Here is a 19,433-nt window from a genome sequence, read left to right as displayed (position 1 = left end):
AAAGGAAAGTGGGAAATCGAGCTTCTAAAAAAGCCTGACCAGTTCCTGAATGAACAGCCTCTCCTCTGAACTCTGGCTGGCTTCATGCTGTGACCTGCAAGTCCTTAACAAGAGGGGAATATTGCTGTCCCAGATTCCTAAGACTGAAAGAAAGATTTTCTAAGAAAAATCTTTGTTGTATCTGTCAGTTGTTTATGTGCATGTCTATATATCTATGTTACAAAGGTATGGCATTTTACCTCTGGATGGTATAATTTCTAAAGAGCTTTATTCAAATAACTTAGAGTAAGTGCTTACAAAGACTTTTCTAAATGCAGCTAACTCAAATGCCTTTCAAGTTAACATGAGATGAAATAATCTTCGGTAATAAAATCTTGTTTAAGTTTGCTGGTTTGATTAAAACAGGCATGTCCTCTGAGTTCTCAGCGTTGGATACGATGCGGACGTGCGGCCTTTATTCTGCGTTTGTTGGTCAGATAAGCTGATGTTCTCTCTACCACAAAACTGGTTAACAAAAGTAATAACTTAAAATGATGGCTGATTTTGCCTAATGTCTCATGAAGTCTTGTAGGCAATCTACATAACTATTGGAAACAAGTAATTAGATAGATGTGAACAAGGTGAGTGTTGTGTGAACTTTTAACAATAATTGTGTGATATGCTGTATGTACTTAGAATAGCTTCCAAAATCTCTTTGGTAACTTCAAACCTTGAAATTTTGCTAGGTTAATTTAAATGATAAAAATTCATTGAATATCTAGGTCATCTCTAAATAAGATAAAATATTAGACATTAATTATTAAATATAAGTTTATCTGCTCTTGGCTTCTTATCACAGAAAAACTAAAAGGTTTTTAAGCGTATTAGTTAACATGTCTTATATTTTGTTAAAAGATTGTGTTATGAAGTAAAATGCTTTTAGAAATTATAAAAGGTATTTGTAAATTTTCCAATCCACAAAATGCTAACATAAAACAATTTGTAATTACTTACTTAGTTTTCATTAAAAATTAAGGTTTCTAAGGGTTAAAAAAATTCTAATATGTCATTAAGCCTACCAATAATTAAGGAAAATACATTTGTATTCAAGGAAACATGGATGTTTTCAGGAAAAAAAGTATAAAGAATGGAAATATTTTGTTTGTTTGGTTAAGAAAGATAAATTTGTCCAAAGTTCTAGAAGGGAGGAAAAAAGGAAAGGCATGGGACAAATTCTGAATGTAAAAGAGAGCGGCAGAACGTTGGCGAAAGTAAAACCCTGAGGGGTTTTATACGTGGTCAAGTTGGCAAAGATCGAAATGAATCTAAAGAAGTAAATGGGTTTGAATATAAAAAGTAAGCTGGTACAAAAATTATAATTTGACTTTCTCTCTTAAAAAGGGATAATTTTCTTAAACTCTTAGCCTACTTTTGATAAAGAGGTTATAAAAGGTTTTTCTTTATTTTTGAGTAAGTTTACCTAAAAGACAGAAGATCTATGTTTCGTTAAAAGAATTTCCTATGTTCAAAAAGACTGAGGTCTCTCTATCAAGGTACCAGCCCCCCATAATTCATATCCTAAATGAAGTCTTTATTTTGACCTTCTTCTTTGAGAATTTTCAGAGGGCCCCTGGGACTTCTCAAAGAAATTTGTTCTCTCTTCCCATAAAGGAGGGATAATAATTAGGCTTGTTGGTTATGCTAAATTGCATGGGAAGCACTGGCAAGTAAATGATGATAAACCTTCTTAGGTTATATTGTGCAGGTAAATAGCATTCACTATTTTAACCCTGCTACCATGCTTCCAACATCACAAGGGGAAAAGACCACGACTGAATTCTAGTATTTAATTTGGTTTACAGATAGGTCTTACTTAAATGATAAGCAAGGATGTTATCAAGCTGGATATGCTGCCCAGCCTCAAGAATGCCTGCTACTTTCTTTTACCTCTGCTAATCCAGTAAAAGATTTCCTTCTATATGTTCAATAAATTGCCATGGAAGAAGAGAAAGAGATATGGCAGTCAAAAGCGGGAATTTTTGACACCCCCTCACAGGTGTGGTTCAGGCCCAATAAGAAACCCATAGTACCTATTGGAGCACAATTGCAACTTCTCCAGTATATACACCGATTAACCCATTGGGCACCTAAAAAGATATTTTAGGGGGAAAACAACGCTTTTGGAAACTTTCTCCCACAGTGGCTCATAAAGCCTATACTTGTGCTATATGCCCAAAGTATACTCTAGGGAAATTATTTCATGAGTCACAAGGCCGCTTTCCCCTTCCTAAGGGACTCTTTGGGCTAAGTCTAAGGGACTTTGTCCAAATGCCATCATCTCAAGGATATAAATATATTTTATAATAATCTGTATGTTCTCATGTTGTATTGAGGGCTTTCCTTCAGAAGAGCAATGGTCTTAGGTAAATTATTTTTGAAAAGGATAATTCCTGTTTGACGCATTCCTACCGAGTTACACAGTGACTGGGGAACTCATTAAATCTATTTTTTTTTTTTTGAGGAAGATTAGATCTGAGCTAGCATCAACTGCCAAACACAGCGAGGAGGCCCGCATGGCTGGAGCAGAGTGAGAGAGGGGTAGAAAGCAAGGAGGGAGGTCCAGGGGAGGACGGGGCAGATCTCAGAGGACCTTACAGGTTTGGGAAGGACTTTTGCTATTATTTTAAGCTGCTGGAAAGCCACTGAAGGGATTTAAGCAAGGGAATGCCATAATTTGACTTGAACAGGCTAAAAATGTATACGTACTTGGTATACTTATACCATATATCTATAATTTTATTATATGTTAGTGGGGCATACCCATGACATATATCAATAGGACAGTGTTATGGGCTGCATTGTATCCCCCCGTAAATTCGTATGTTGAAGTCCTAACCCCCCAGGACTTCAGAGTGTGACTGTTTGGAGACAGGGCCTTTAAAGAGGTGATTAAGTTAAAGAGGCCGTTAGGATGCGCCCTAATCCGTAACTGGAGCCCTTATAAGAAGAAGATATTTGGGCACACAAAGAGGAGGCACACCCCCAGAGGAAAGACCACGTGAAGACACAGCGAGAGGGTGGCCGCCTGTGAGTCAGGAGAGAGGCCTCAGGAGAAACCAGCCCTGCCGACACCTGGATCTCTGACCTCCAGCCTCCAGGAGACAATAAATTTCTCTTGTTTAAGCCCCTCAGTCTGGCACCTTGTTACAGCAGCCTTAGCAATCTATGCATACATATGTATGCATATATACGTCTTATATGTTACGAACATAATCCCATGTCAGTAAGCATTCATTATTCTTTGTAGCTGCCAAGAAGTCCACATGGCAAAGAGGCCACACACAGTGAGCAGCTGAGAGGGTGGGGGCAGGAACTAGTTTCTAGAATCAAATCCTGGTTTTGCCGCTCGCTAGCTGCACAGCTCATCCCCTTGGAACAGACCCCTCTGCGGGTTTCTCTAACCAGGTTCTCTGGCCTTGGCTGAGGGGTCAGAAGTGGAGATTCCCTTCTGTTTCTGACCTCATGGCAGTTTCCATTCCTCAGAAGGAAACGGCAGTGGGTGGTCGGAAAACAGGTGATAAACCACCTGTTCCGATGGTGAGACATCACTCAGTTTTGAGCTGAAATATTCTGGTGTAGGAGCAAAATCGCAAGCAGGGAAGAGTGGCCGGAGAGGTCTCCAAGGCTGGTGTCTGCGCTTGGGTTTATCCTCTGAGGTGTTTCCCCGGAGGGGCTCACGTGAGGGTAAGTCTCGGGTTCCCTAGGACTGACCCAGTTCACACCTGGTGTCCCGGTGTAGTTTATTTATTATTATTAATTTATTTATTTTTAAGTATACTTTAAAGGATTTATTTATTTTATTGAGGTATAACGTCATAAACCAATGTTACCAGTGTAATTTAATAGCATCCCCTTCCAATCTTAAAATTATCGCCATTTGGAGATAAATGACAAGGTCGCTGTAGACCAGCGGCTCTCAACTTGGGGCGATTCTGTCCCCCCAGGGGACCTGGGGCAACATCTGGAGGTGTTTTTGTCTGTTGTAAGCAGGAGATTGCTACTGGTGTCCAGTGGATAAATGCCAGGGGTGCTGCTCAGCATGCTACAGGGCACAGGGTGGCCCCAAAGCAAAGAATGTCCTGGCCCTATTCACAACCTGAAGGACAGAGAAACGTCCCTCTATGAGCTTGTCATGAGCCCGCCAATGGGTTCTTTTCTCTCATCGGGAATGTCGAGGCCTTAATCTAAATGTGGATTTAATTCAATGAACATTGGCCGCTGTTCTCCAGGTACTGTGCCCATAATGGTGTCTATAGAGAGAAGGAATTCAGGGTTTCCACCCTTAAGGGGATTCCAGTCTGCTGGGAGAGACAGGGACATGTTGGTCAATAGAAACAACACTACACCTTAGATGCCAGGATAAGGTAGGTTCAAGATGCTGAGGGAGCACAGAGGAGGCAGGGCCTGACTGGAAATCTGTTGGAAGCAGGCACTCCTGGGAGGCAGCATGGAGGAGGTGACAGTTGAGTCGTGTTGAACAAAGAGTAAAGTTCACCCAGAGGAGTGGTGGTTGGCATTCCGGTAGAGGAACAGCGCAAGAAAATGGCCAGATGTGAGGCCCAGGGCCTGTTAGGGTGGTGACTAGTCTGCTGCTGGGCGTCTATGCTGGAGGGGCCTTGAGCACATGTAACCACATGATGATGCCCGTCACTCACTTATATGATTCGGCAGAGACAGTTATTATCATGGGCTGAGCTGTGTCCTCCCTGATTCACATCTTGAAACCCTCACCCCCGGTTTCTCAGAACGTGACCAGGGAGCACACTGCGCTGCAGACATTTTTGTTTGGCCTGCACTGTGAAGACTTGCACACTCTCTGCAAATTGTGAGCAACAGGGGAAGTGTGAAACCGTGTGGTTGGAGGTTAGCTTTCATCCTCCGCCTGGCCCGTCCTCAACCGGAGGCACATTCAAGCTCTTATCTTCTCGGCGGTGGGGAGAGGGGGATGGGAAATAACCGCCTCATGAGACTTTCTGAGTTCAGCTCTTGACTCTGGGGCTTTGAGTGACAGTCCAGACCAGCTGTACCCCACATGTAACATGATTGGATTTTAAGACCCCATTGATCATGCCAGAGCCGTTATAGCTATATGGCAGTTATAGTGAAAGTATTTTGTGAAGTTTAAAAATTGGAGGCATTCATGCAAACAACCCAAGTTTTGGTGTCTCTTGGAGGATCAGGAGGTCTGGCAACACGGGGACAATTCATAGTAACAATCCATTCCTTTCTATGGGCTATGTAGCGGATACTGCAGGCTCCCTGACTTTACCCTCTTGGCATTCCTTGTTTCTTCATTTGCCTGTGGACGAATTCTACTGCAAGCAGCTGTGACTCTGCCTGGGGGCTTTCCCCAGAGCGAGTGTGTGTGGTCTGTACACGGGACTGACTGGAAGGGCCCCGGACCCTCGATGGATCAGAGCAGGCATCCCCCTCCTTGAACGGGATGACGGGTGAGACTGAGCCCGTTCCCACCAGTAGAAACTTGCTCCCTAACCTCACAATTCCTGTCCTGCTGCCTCCTGTTCCCTGTCTCACTGCCTGTCTCCCCTGCTGGGGTGGTTAATTTTACACGTCAACGTGGCGACCCCGCGATGCCCAGATATTTGGTCAAACACCAGTCTGGATGTTGCTGTGAAGGGTTTTTTTTAGGTGCGATTAGCATTTAGATCAGTAGACTTTGAGTCATGCAGATTATCTTCCCCCAGATAATGGGGGTGGGCTTCTTGCAATCAGTGGAAAGTCTTAAGAAAAAGACTGACTTCCTCCAAGGAAGAGATTACCTTCAGACTCGAGCTGAGACATCAGCTCCTCCCTGGGGTCTCCAGCCTGCTGGCCAGAGTTTAGACTTGCCACCCTCCACAATCGCATGAGTTACTTCCTCAGAATGTCTGTCTCTCTCTCCACACACATCCTATTGGTTCTGCTTCTCTGGAGAATCCTGACTAATATGGCTACTGCTGCGTCCTGTGGTCAACCTCCAAATAAACTCCTCGTACTTGAACTCCTTATGCACTTGTCCCAGGGGCTGCTTCTGTGTGAACCCAAACTGCAGCCTGGACAGCACAGCCCTGGGTGGCAAAGAAGTGTCTTCCGAGCCAGAGAACAGAAAGCCTCCACTTGAGGAAGATGTCTCTCTCTCTCTCTCTCTTTTTTTTTAAAGACTCAAGTGACACAGTCTTAGGGTAACAGACCCATTTGGGGGGAGCCTATTCGGGGTGTTTCCTCACGGCTCACAGTGACATCTTAGGGGTTCTGAATGCAGCTGCCACACGTACCTTGTATGTTTCCCTGGACAACGTCAGCGCAGAGGATGTCCACTGAGTTCTTTTGTGCGTTCAAGGTGAAGACCTTTCTTTCCTCGGAGCAATTGTCTGTGACAACTCGAGTTTCAACAGCTGATAAGAAAAGCAATGGGCAAGCTTACTGTTATTATGAGGTTTAAAAATGTACGTAGCTCCAAGAACAGCTCTGAGCTGAATAAAAAGCAGAGCAAACAGCATTTCTGGAGGCCAACATAGTCATGTGTATTAAAAATCTATAAAATGTTTTTTTCCCCTTGACCTAATGACTCCTCTTCAATGAATTTATCCTAATAAAATATTGAACAAGTACACACAGATACATTTTCAATGGTCTTTATCACAGAGTTGTTTGGTGAAAACGCACATTTCTCAGAAGAGGGAAATAAATAAATTACAGCACACCCATGCAATGCAATGCTGTAAACCACAGAAGACAATAACATAGGTGATGGTGATGTAGACAGTAACACAGGTGATGATGTAGACAGTAACACAGGCGATGATGGTGTAGACAGTAACACAGGTGATGATGTAGACAGTAACACAGGCGATGATGGTGTAGACAGTAACACAGGTGATGATGTAGACAGTAACACAGGCAATGATGGTGTAGACAGTAACACAGGTGATGACATAGACAGTAACACAGGTGATGGTGTAGACAGTAACACAGGTGATGATGTAGACAGTAACACAGACGATGATGGTGTAGACAGTAACACAGGTGATGATGTAGACAGTAACACAGGCGATGATGGTGTAGACAGTAACACAGACGATGATGTAGACAGTAACACAGACGATGATGTAGACAGTAACACAGGCGATGATGTAGACAGTAACACAGGTGATGATGTAGACAGTAACACAGACGATGATGTAGACAGTAACACAGACGATGATGTAGACAGTAACACAGGTGATGATGATGTAGACAGTAACACAGACGATGATGATGTAGACAGTAACACAGACAATGATGTAGACAGTAACACAGGTGATGATGTAGACAGTAACACAGGCGATGATGTAGACAGTAACACAGGTGATGATGATGTAGACAGTAACACAGACGATGATGATGTAGACAGTAACACAGACAATGATGTAGACAGTAACACAGACGATGATGTAGACAGTAACACAGACGATGATGATGTAGACAGTAACACAGACAATGATGTAGACAGTAACACAGGTGATGATGTAGACAGTAACACAGGTGATGATGATGTAGACAGTAACACAGACGATGATGTAGACAGTAACACAGACAATGATGTAGACAGTAACACAGGTGATGATGTAGACAGTAACACAGATGATGATGTAGACAGTAACACAGGTGATGATGATGTAGACAGTAACACAGGTGATGATGTAGACAGTAACACAGGTGATGATGTAGACAGTAACACAGGCGATGATGATGTAGACAATTTACATGGAGAGCGGTTCAGAAGCAGGTTGCGGAACTGCATGTAAAATACACACAGCAGAGATGTGCCCCTTCATCAGACACGCGCCCACAGAGGTATAGGATTGGAAGACTGGATGTGGGCAGATGTGGCTGGTCTAAATTTAGTTTTGTTTACGTTTTTTTCTAATGTTTAAAAAAATTAATATTTGGTTTTGCTATGGTATTTTATTTATTTACTGTTATCTCTAAAAATAAAAATTGTATATATTTAAGGTGTGCGGTATGATGACGGCACACTGATACATGGTGAAATGATTACCACGGTCAAGATAATTAACGTATTATCTCCTCACATGGTTAAGTAATGAATATGTATGACAAGTGTAATGAAAGTACTTTTATTTTCAAATATATAGGAAGACTTTCCTTGCAGGGTGGCTGAAATAGCTCCACTGTGACATGTGCTTAAGTTATGAAGTCACTGGATTAAAAAAAACAAAAAAACTACCTTTAATCCAGAATCCCAGACCCAGGATTGGAAACTGTTGATGGTTTTTAACAGCTCTGTGGCGGTGTAACTGATGGGCAAGAAGCCGCACACGTGAAAGTATGTGATCTGATGGGTCGTAGGGGTGACACCAGCACCGCAGTGGAGCTGGCGAACGTTTCCATCCCCCACAGTCTCCTAACATTTTCTCATCCCCTTTTTCCGCCCTCCCCGATTCCTCCATCGCTATAGACTAGTTTGCATTTTGTAGAGTTTTATACAGGCAGACCTCATTTTATTGTGCTTCGCAGACACTGTGATTTTTACGCGTTGAAAGTTTGTGGCAGCCCTGTGTTGAGCAAATCTCTTGGCGCCATTTTTCCAACAGCATTTGCTCACTTCGTGTCTCTGTGCCACATTTCGGTAATTTTCACAGTATTTCAAACTTCTGCATTATCATTATATTTGTTATGGCGACCTGTGATCTGTGAACTTTGATGTTACTATTGTAATTGCTTTGGGGCTCCAAAAACAGCACCCAAGTAAGATGGCGAGCTTAGTCAATAAATGTTGTGTGTGTTCTGACTGCCCCATCCCCTGGCAATTCTTCCCTTGTCTCTCTCCCTCTCCTCAGGCCTCCCTACTCCCTGAGACACAATAATATTGAAATTAGGCCAATTAATAACCTACAACGGCCTCTAAGTGTTCAAGTGAAAGGAAGAGTCACACAGCTTTCACTTTAAACCAAAAGCTAGAAGTGACTAAGCTTAGTGACGAAGGCACGTTGAAAGCCAAGATGGGCTGAGAGCGAGGCCAGTTGTGCCAAACAGTTAGCCAAGTTGTGAACGTAAAGGAAAACTTCTTGGAGGAAATGAAAAGCACTGCTCCAGTGAACACAGGGATGATAAGAAAGTGAAACAGCCTTATTGCCGAAATGGAGGAAGTGTTAGTGGGCTGGGTAGAAGATCAAACCGGCCACAACAGTCCTTTAAACCAAAGCCTAATCCAGAGCCAGGCCCTCACTCTCTTCAATTCTGTGAAGACTGAGAGAGCGGAGGAAGCTGCAGAAGAAAAGTTTGAAGCTGGCAGAGCTTGGTTCATGAGGTTTAAGGAAAGAAGCCGCCTCCCTAACATCAAAGTGCACATGAAGCAGCAGGTGCTGATGGAGAAGCTGCTGCAAGTTCTCCAGAAGATCCAGCTGAGATCATCAATGAAGGGGCTGCACCAAACAACAGATCTTCAGTGTAGACAAAACAGCCTTCTATTGGAAGAAGACGTCATCTAGGACTTTCATAGCCAGAGAGAAGTCAATGTCTGGCTTCAAAGCTTCAGAGGACAGGCTGACTCTCTTGTCAGGTGCTCATGCAGCTGGTGACTCTGAGCTGAAGCCAGTGCTCGTTTACCGTCAGAAAATCCCAGGGCCCTTAAGAATTGTGCTAAGTCTACTCTGCCTGTGCTCTACAAATGGAATAACAAAGGCTGCACGACAGCACATGTGTTTACAACATGGTTGGCTGAATATTTTAAGCCCACTGTTGAGACCTACTGCTCAGAAAAAGATTCCCTTCAAAATATCACTGCTCATTGACGGTGCACCTCGTCCCCCAGGAGCCCTGGTGGAGATGTGCAGTGAGATTAACGTTGCCTGCTGACACAGCATCCATTCTGCAGCCCGTGGATCAAGGAGCAATTTTGACTTTCAAGTCTTATGATTAAAGAAATACACTTCATAAGGCTATTCCTGCCTTAGATTGTGATTCCTCTGACAGATCTGGGCAAAGTAAATTGGAAACCTCTGGAAAGGATTCACCTTTCTAGACGCCATCAAGAACACTCGTGATTCAGGGAAGAGGTCAAAATGTCAACATTGATAGGAATTCAGAAGAAGTTGGTTCCAACCCTCATGGATGACTTTGAGGGGTTCAAGACTTCAGTGGAGGAAGGAACTGCAGGTGTGATGGAGACAGCAAGAGAGCTGGAATTAGAGTGGAGCCTGCAGATGTGCCTGGACTGCTGCAGTCTCACGAGAAACCTTTAACAGGTGAGGAGCTGCTTCTACGGATGAGCAAAGAAAGTGGTTTCCTGAGATGGAATCTACTCCTGGTGAAGATGCCGTGAAGCTTATTGAAATGACAACAAAGGATTTAGAATATGACATATACTTAGTTGACAAAGCAGTGGCAGGGTCTGAGAGGGCTGACTCCAATTTTGAAAGAAGTTCTGCTGTGGGTAAAATGCCACCAAACAGCATCACAGGCTACAGAGAAATCGCTCGTGAAAAGATGAGTCAACTGACGTGGCGACTTCATTGCGTCTTATTCTAAGAAGTTGCCCCAGCTGCCCCAGCCTTCTGCAGCCACCGCCCTGACCAGTGAACACCGAGGCGAGACCTCCACCAGCAACAAAGTTGTGACTCACTGAGGACTCAGACGATGGTTGGCATGTTTTAGCAATAAAATATTTTTAAATCAAGGTCTGCACATTTTTCTTAGACATAATGCTGTTGCACACTTAACAGACTACAGTATAGTGTAAACATAACTTTCATGTGCGCTGGCAAACCAAAAAATTCGTGTGACTTCCTTTATTGTGGTGGTTTGGAAACGAACCCACAATATCTCTGAGGCGTGCCTGTATAAATGGACTCACGCAGCGCGTTTACTTATTTTTCTAATTGCTGAATCCAGCCCCAGCCAGAAACCAGCCCCAGGCACCACGCCTTGCTCTCTTCTTACCCACAGTACTAGTTTGACCTCGCTGGTTGTTTTGGTTTGGGGTTTTCAAGGCAGTTTTTAGAACATTCGACTCCGTCTCCTGGAGAATATTTGTGGCCCAGGATGGGACATCTCTCTTCTCTTCCCATAGAGTCTTATTGCTGAGAAGTGATTCGACTTTGTCAACAATCTGTTGCACCTTGGAAGATATAAAGAATTTAAGGAAATCCAACCCAATAGGTCCCACACCCCGAGGGACGGTAGAAAGCACGAGAAAGCAGGTTCTGGAGCCAGAGGACCTAGTTCGAATCCCACCTCCGTAATTCACTGGTTCTACGACCTTGGGAAAGTCACTCAATTGATCAGTGCCTCAGTTTCCTCATCTTAGGATGGGAGCAGTAATAGGAGCCCACAGCCTTTTGGGGAGATTAAATGAGAAAAGAGATGCTGCATTTTTAGAACAGCGTCTGTACCCGGTAAACACCAGGTAAGGGTTAGTTACCAGGAACATCTTTTACCAACAGGGAAGTGGTAAGCTTGCTCAAAACAGACCTGTGGTTTTCACTGGGGAAGATTTTGACCCCGAGGGGACATTTGGAAATGTCTGAGACGTTTATGACTGTCACCACTGAGGGACGCTTCTGGTATCTAATGGGTGGAGGCCAGACGTGGTGCTCAGCACACGATAACGCACAGGACAAGCCCCACAGCAGAGAATGCCAGTCTCGAATATTTTAACGTTATAATATTACACGTTATACAAAGCTGAGAAAGGCTGAAGTAGAGTTATAGATCGAAAGTCACTCTGTGCGGCCTTTGTAAATCAAGAAATTTGTCTGTGAAGGATAGCAAAGAGACGGACCCATGGCCGGAGAATAATGAAAGGCCAGGGGAAGTTGAAAAATGGTCATCCAGGGGGCTGGCCCGTGGCCGAGGGGTTAAGTTCGTGCGCTCCGCTGCAGGCAGCCCAGTGTTTCGTTGGTTTGAATCCTGCGTGCGGACATGGCACTGCTCATCAAACCACGCTGAGGCAGCATCCCACATGCCACAACTAGAAGGACCCACAACCAAGAATATACAACTATGTACCTGGGGGCTTTGGGGAGAAAAAGGAAAAAAAAAAAAAGGGTAGTCCAGGTTCTTTGAAAGACCATTTCTGTGCGGACGCCCACGTCCTGGTGCTCTGAGGTGGCTCGTGGACCCGCAATAGGGCCGTTAGGAAGGTAGGCTCCTGGCGCCCTGAAGCCCAATCTGCATTAGCCCTGGCCCCGGGGGGCTCGTGGGCACATTGAAGCACCAGACAGGACGTCTCGTCAGGATGGCGACTTTGGCTTGTTCACAGCTGCTTCCCAGCACCTGGAACGGTCCTTGGCAAGTAGTTAGTGCTCAGTGAGCGTCCCCGGGCTGAACGAATGCTCCTAAACAGAAAATGCTATCACACCAGCGTGTTACAAGTGGCTCTTAAAGAGCCCTGGAGGGACGTTCAGGACCAGGGTTCAAACAGACATTTTCAGTGTTCTTCTCACTCAACCTAATGAGTCTTTGTGGAAATTCTGAGCTGCGGTTTCTAGTTTGGGAGCCCCCTCCTACCCTGCTTGCCTGACGTAGAAAATTTCTCTCTCCTCCAAATGACCACTGAAATCGTTTTGGTTTTAAACCCATATGTACAGAGTAGACACCACAGTATTTGCCATTCAGAATTGTTATCGTGGTGTCGGATCCAGCATGATGACTTTGCACCTATCTTTTTCCAGCAATGCATTTTTTTATTGGGGTGAAATCCACACAACATAAAATTCATTTCTTTTTCTTTCTTCTTTTTTTTTTTCCCCAAAGCCCCCCAGTACATAGTTGTATGTTCTAGTTGTGGGTCCTTCTAGTTGTGGCATGTGGGACGCCGCCTCAGCCTGGCCTGATGAGTGGTGCTATGTCCACACCCAGGATCCGAACTGGCAAAACCCTGGGCTCCCGAAATGGGGCATGCAGACTTAACCATGGGCCATGGGGCAGCCCCCAAAATTCACTTTTTTAAAGTGTACCATTCAGTGGCAAATTAGTATATTCATGATGTGCAACCATAACCTCTGTGTAGTTCCAAAGTATCTTTATCACTGCAAAATAAAACTTCCTACCCATTAATCAATTACTCTCCATTTTTCTCCCCCCAAGTGGCTGACGCCCGCTAAACTGCATCGGTCTCTCTGGACCTGCCTGTTCTGGACATTTCCTATCAGTGGAATCACACATTCTGTGACTTTTTGTGTCTCTCTTCTTTCACTGAGCATCACGTTTTCAAGGCTCATCCCTATTGTTGTATGAATCAGGACTTTATTCATTTTTATGGCTGAATAATATGCCACTGGATGCCTAGACCACATTTTGTTTATCCATTCATCTGTGGTGGACATATGGGCTGTTTTTCCCGTTTGGTAGTTGTGAATAGTGCTGCTACAAACACAGGTGTGCAGGTACCTGAGTCCCTGTCCTCGGTTCTCTTGGTTGTGTTCCTAGGAGTGGAATTTCTGGGTCATATGGCAATTCTATTTTTAACTTTTTGAGGAAACTGGCAATGAAATTTTATAATGAAACATTCCTGTCGATCACATGATTATTTGTTCATTACTTCAGTGAACACTTGTTGAGCTCCCCGTGTGGGCCTGGTCTGATTCCTGCCCTCAAGAAGTGCACGTCTATGGGGCGATGACACATCACATAGATATTGTCAGTCTGCCAGAGGACATTGTGGATGGGGGCGTGCTCTGGACCAGGCACCGTGCTAAGTGCTCCACATATGTTATTGCATCTGAGCTTCCATCCACCCAAGGAGGGAGGTGCCATCATCACCCCCATCTTACACACGCGTAATCAGTCTTGGAAAGTGTGATGGTTAATTTTGTGTGTCAACGTGACTGGGTCATGGGGTGCCCAGATAGTCGGTCAAGCATCATTCCAGGTGTGTCTGTGAGGGTGTTTTCTGGATGAGATTAACATTTGAATGGGCAGATGGGGTCACGCAGACTGCCCGCCCTGATGTGGGTGGGCCTCCTCCAGTCGCTGGGGGCCTGAGTAGAACCATAAATCTCAGTGAGAGGGGATTTCTCCTGCCTGACTCCCTGACTCCCTGGAACTGGTTTTTTCCTTTAGACTTGAACTGAAACATCAGCTCTGGCTGGGTCTCCGGCCTCTGGATGCAAGCTGGAACCACACTATTGGGTCACCAGCTCGCCACCCGCAGATCTTGGGACCCGTCAGCCTCCCTAATCACCTGAGCCAATTCCTTACAAGAGATCTGTTTGTATCTGCACCTGTCCCTCCTGCTAGTTCTGTCTCTCCGGAGAACTCTGGCGAATACAGAGAGGTTGTCATTTTACCCTGTCTCTTGCCCCTGTGGGGCCAGGATCCGAGCCCATCTACACTTCTAGCCTCCACATCCTCCCACCACAGGGACGTGATATTAACTCAGAGGGAGGCGGTTTAGGGAGGCCATCCAGGAGGACGTGCCGCCTGAATTGAGTCTTGAGCAAAGAAGACTGGAGGAAGCCAGCCAGGTGAGGGATCGGGAAAAGAAGGTCAGGTGGAGAGAGCAGTACGTACCCGGAGGCCTGGAGCTCGGGAGGTCAAGGCGTGAGCAATCCCTCTGGAGTGGGGCAGGGTGAGGGTGGGGAGTGAGGGGAGGACGGATGAGCTCATTCTGCTGGTCTGCACGTTCTCAGAGACACGGATCATTTTTTTAATTAAAATTCAGAGTTGGTATGGACACTCAGTGATTACTACCCAGCAGGCACTATCTCAGCGTCTCTCTCTTTTAACTGTCCTATGATATCCATTTCCCCCTCTTCCTTTGAATAATTGAATGAATTCCTCAACATCTATCCAGGTCATGCTGCCCAGCTACAGACCATGTTGTCCCAGCCTCCCCTGCCGCTAGGTTTGGCCATGACATGTGCAACTTCTGGGCTGTCACTTTATGACATGTCTCCAAGGAAATTATCACAGTCTTACTAGCCTATCACATAGTGAGTACATGCATCTCTTCTCTCCTCTCTCCCCTCTTCACCCTGCACTCGAGACCACTTGCCCTGAACTCCTTCTCCTCTCTCCCCACTGGTACGAATGCAACATTGCAGCAAACCAGCTTTGACTGCAGTTGAGGACAAGATGCCAGGGGGTGGTGGAGCCACAGCATGGAAAGAACATGGGGCCTTTAATGGCCTCATGGAGTGGGATCCCTTTGCCAGCCTGGACTGCTCGCCTCTGGACTGTTAATTCAGAAAGTAATAAAGTCCATCTTTACAAAGCCATTGGATATGTGGGTCTTTTTCTTCCAGAAGCTCAGCCTTCCTTGATACAGTCTTGCTTAGTCTGTCTTTCTTGGCCTGGGACAGATCCTGACTTTAGGTGGCAGAACACACATGTGGGAACACACACACCCGTATGTGGAAACACTGTATCTATCTTTCTCTATGTGAGATATATGATGATACACATATAGCGATAAACATAGTCATGGATATGTATGCATCACAGGTATATGTAAAACATAACATTATAGGGGCCAGCCTGGTGGTGCAGCGGTTAAGTGAGCACGTTCTGCTTTGGTGGCCCAGGGTTCACCAGTTCGGATCCCAGGTGTGGACATGGCAGTGCTTGACAAGCCATGCTGTGGTGGGCATCCCACATATAAAGTAGAGGAAGATGGGCACGGATGTTAGCTCAGGGCCAGTCTTCCTCAGCAAAAAGAGGAAAATTGGCAGCAGTTAGCTCAGGGCTAATCTTCCTCAAAAAAAAAAAAATTCTAACACTGTGATATTATATTATAATTAACATACAATGTATTAAAATATATCGTACTGTTACATAATATGTGATATATCACATATATGACACCACATATATGATATATGAACATATAATATATAGTACCCATGTAACATATAGTATCTACCCCTACCTGCTAATTTGGGCTTTGCAAACATTTGTTACCTGGCTGGGTTCCAGAGCTCAGCTTCCACTCACCTCTTTCCTGTACGTGGTGGTTGCTGCGGTGGTGGTTGCTGTGGTGGTGGTCGCTGTGGTTGTGGTCGCTGTGGTGGTGGTTGCTGCGGTGGTGGTCGCTGCGGTGGTGGTCGCTGCGGTGGTGGTCGCTGTGGTTGTGGTTGCTGCGGTGGTGGTCGCTGTGGTGGTGGTTGCTGCGGTGGTGGTCGCTGCGGTGGTGGTCGCTGCAAAAGATATTGCGGGAGGTTACTGTCAGAACCGAGGGAGAGGGAGGAGAGGCGGGCGTGCGAGCGGGTGACTGCGTCTGGAGGGTCTGAACTCTTCGTGTTTACTGACGGGTTGCTCGCTCTTTTCGGGGATCAGAACCTGAGTTCCCTGTCATGGTGTGGAGCGGCATTTTTCGACTGGGGGTGATTTTGCCCCCAGAGGACATTGGTAATGGCTGGAGACACTTTTGGTGGTGACAGCTTGGGGTGGGGACGTGGGTGGCATCTAGTGGGTGGAGGCCTGGGGTACTGTCAACACCCTACAATGCATGACCACAAGACTGATCAGACCCCAGATGTCAGCGTTGCCGCGGTGGAGATACCTGGCACAGAGGCAGCAGAAAAGGGTGAGCTCCAAATTTTTAAATTTGGTCTTGGGTGGACATTAAAACTGAAATGGCCGAGGAAACAGAAAATTAGATGCCTCAGATTTTTAAGTTCAGCCTGGCTGAGAACGACAAGTGAAACAGGAGGGTCAGTTTTGGGTTATCAGCTGTGAATGAGACCTTTGTGTGTCGCTTCTCATGCTTCACCATCAGGTTGAGGCTAAATCTGTACCTCCTGTATCTCGGTTTTCAGCTGAGTCTATTTACTAAAAAGGACAAAGGGCTTTCTTGTAATATTGAGGGTTTTGCCTTAAGAGTTCAAGCACTTTGACCTACAACCCTGAGTCTAGAATATGTCTGTTATTGGAAACCACATTCATTGTAGAAATTGCACTTTTGGCTGAAAGCTGCACGCTTTCCCACAGGGGCTTTGTTGGACCTACCAAACCTGGTGATAACTAACCCCAGATGGATTCAATCCATATAACAGGGCTGTGAGGAGCTCTTAAAATTAGCAAAATAATCAAGGGCATTTTTCTGCCTTGTAAAATAAAGTGAGTTTAACAGACGCATCAGAAGCCAGGTACAATCTCAGTCTGTGGGTACATTGTCAAGAGAAGTGTCAGTCAGCTGTCAATGTGCCCTCAGATCCTACTTTTTCCATGCTCTGTTCCATTACATGGACAACTCCACCTGCCAGGGTCCCTTGCCTGGTGGCTTCCTGGCAGGTTCAGCCAGTGGGAGATGCTGGTGGAACGTGGGAGCAGAGGAAAGGAGGAGCCAGGGTGTTTCTCCCCCCTTTCTCTACCTCTTGTGGCATCTCCAGCTTTGGCTGTCTCTCTTCCAAGTTCCCAACTCTGATTAGACGGACGCAGCTCTTAAGCCCTGGTAGTATCACTTCCTCCCCTGCCCCTCTGGGTGCAGAACGGCTGCAGATTTCTGCTGTTGCTAATCTCTGGGTTGCCTCACGATCCCTCTTTTGACTTCTCAGCTCTTCCCTCACCAGTACCTACTCTCGATATGGAATTCCTGATGTTTGAAAGATGTGGTGTGTCTTATATTTTCCAGACTGGATCTTGACTTATAAAGAGGGATAACTTATTTTTTTGCACCAGAATAAGAGTGCTTTGTCCCTTTTATGCCTTCTCTGAGTCCCACGTTGCAGCATAGCGAGTGGCTAAGAGTGTGGACTCTCAGTGTAAGCTGACCCAAGTTAAAAACCTGCTTATTAGCTGGCTGACCTTGGGCAAGTTACTTAACTTTTGGACATCTCAATTTCTTTATCTGCAATAACAGTGCTTACCTCACATGGTTATGGTAAATGTAAATCACTTATGGAGTACCTGGCACATAGCACAAGCGAAACAAATACTAGCTATTAGTATTATTGTTTCTCCACCAACAGCATCCTAGGATTTAGCTTTAAAGACTCTCTCTCTTCTGATATCAACTGTAGCCAGCACCTCATGGATAGCCTGCCTAGTCCCACATTCCTTGTGTGTAGACTTGCCCCATCTATACGGTTTCCACGAGACTGGTCATTCTTATACAACATAGCGCCTCCCCCTCAACACAGATCCAAAGGTAGGCACATGACTCAAACTGGGCAATTTTGTACATTTCCAAAAAAAAATTTGCAATTAGGTTCAAAAGAGAGACAATTGATCTCTCTTTGGGTGGTTGGGTCAATAACGACGGTAAGATTTGGAGCTGTTGGTGGCCGTATTTCTGGTCCTGTGGACTAGGGAGCAGAGAAAACCACTTTGCAAGGAAAGTGGAGAAAGGAGCAGGCCCAGAGAACATCAGAGACTGGAGCGCTCCGATAGCGTTGACTCTCCAGTTTCAGTTCATGCCAGAAGCCCCGCTGTATTCTTGTCCTTGAGTTCCAAGACATATCCATGCATCCTTATCATAAACTCATCTTTTCGGCTTGTGTTAGCCTGAGCGGGTTTTTCTTCTTTGCCATCCAGAGACTCTAGTCTAGTGACTACCCCATCATCTCTGTCTCCAAAGCCCACTTGCCTTCTTCACCCCGTTATTTCTATGAACTTCCCTCTTTCTTTTTTTCTCCTCTTTCCAGCATCCATTTACCTCCAGAAAATACAAACACATCCTGGCCCCACTACAGAAAGTATCTTTTCTGGTGTTGGACTCAATGAAAAATGAGGGGCACAAGAAGACAAGAATTTTCTTACTCTGACAAGTGTTCTCATTAGAATTGTTGAATCGTGTCCCCCCAGAGAGGAGTTCATATCCAGAGTCACAGTGACAGTCGAAACTTCCTATGACATTCCGACACTTAGCGTTTGCTCCACAATATCTACTATAGGGTGGTTCACATTCGTCAATATCTGGAACACAAAGGAGAAATTTGGCCATTCATTTGACAAAGATTTACTGAGCATCTCATATGTGCCAGAGGCTGTACCCTTCCCGCCAGGGTCTATCCTGGCTTTCCAAGACAACTCCATTAAGGCAATGGTTGTCTTCATTCTTTCCTTTCCTCCTTGCCTTTGTTGGGTTCTCCAAGAAGCGGACATTGAGACGAAGATTCAAGTGCAAGTGTTTTACTTGGGAGATGATCCCGGAAAACACGGGAGGGGAAGTGGTTAAACGAGACAGGGAATGGAAGGCAGAAAACAAAGCAAACATTATCAAGTGAGTTTTCCCTGTGGGCACCTGGGGGTCAATTCCTCTGGGAACCTCGAGAGGCAGCGTGAATGCACACTTCAGAGCGGCCCACCTGAGGGGTGAGGGAGCTGGGGTGTCTATCCACCCAACCTCCTCATTTATTGGTGAAGGAATGCTCCCGGGGACTGTTAACCCCCCAGCACTGCCACCTGTCCTGAGCACGGGCTACATAGTCTCAGAGAACGCCTCAGGC

General features: G+C 45.4%; 1 protein-coding gene across 4 annotated transcripts in view; it reads right to left on the bottom strand.

Moving 5' to 3' along the window:
* ADGRE3 (adhesion G protein-coupled receptor E3) overlaps nt 1-19,433 on the bottom strand; it is a 63,843-nt gene that overhangs the window by 19,183 nt on the left and 25,227 nt on the right. For 2 of the 4 annotated variants that reach the window (XM_070273013.1, XM_070273012.1), the window contains exons 4-7: nt 18,745-18,900; nt 15,979-16,181; nt 10,984-11,161; nt 6,315-6,434 (exon numbers count right to left, since the gene is read on the bottom strand). In XM_070273013.1, coding sequence (XP_070129114.1) covers nt 6,315-6,434; nt 10,984-11,161; nt 15,979-16,181; nt 18,745-18,900 — 657 coding nt within the window. The remainder of the gene's footprint in view (nt 1-6,314; nt 6,435-10,983; nt 11,162-15,978; nt 16,182-18,744; nt 18,901-19,433) is intronic. The other 2 variants (XM_070273015.1, XM_070273014.1) reach the window with 1 other exon arrangement.

This window comes from Equus caballus, chromosome 7 (assembly GCF_041296265.1).
Source record: "Equus caballus isolate H_3958 breed thoroughbred chromosome 7, TB-T2T, whole genome shotgun sequence".
NCBI classification, from domain to species: Eukaryota; Metazoa; Chordata; class Mammalia; order Perissodactyla; family Equidae; genus Equus; species Equus caballus.
This window is presented reverse-complemented; position numbering and strand designations above follow the sequence as displayed.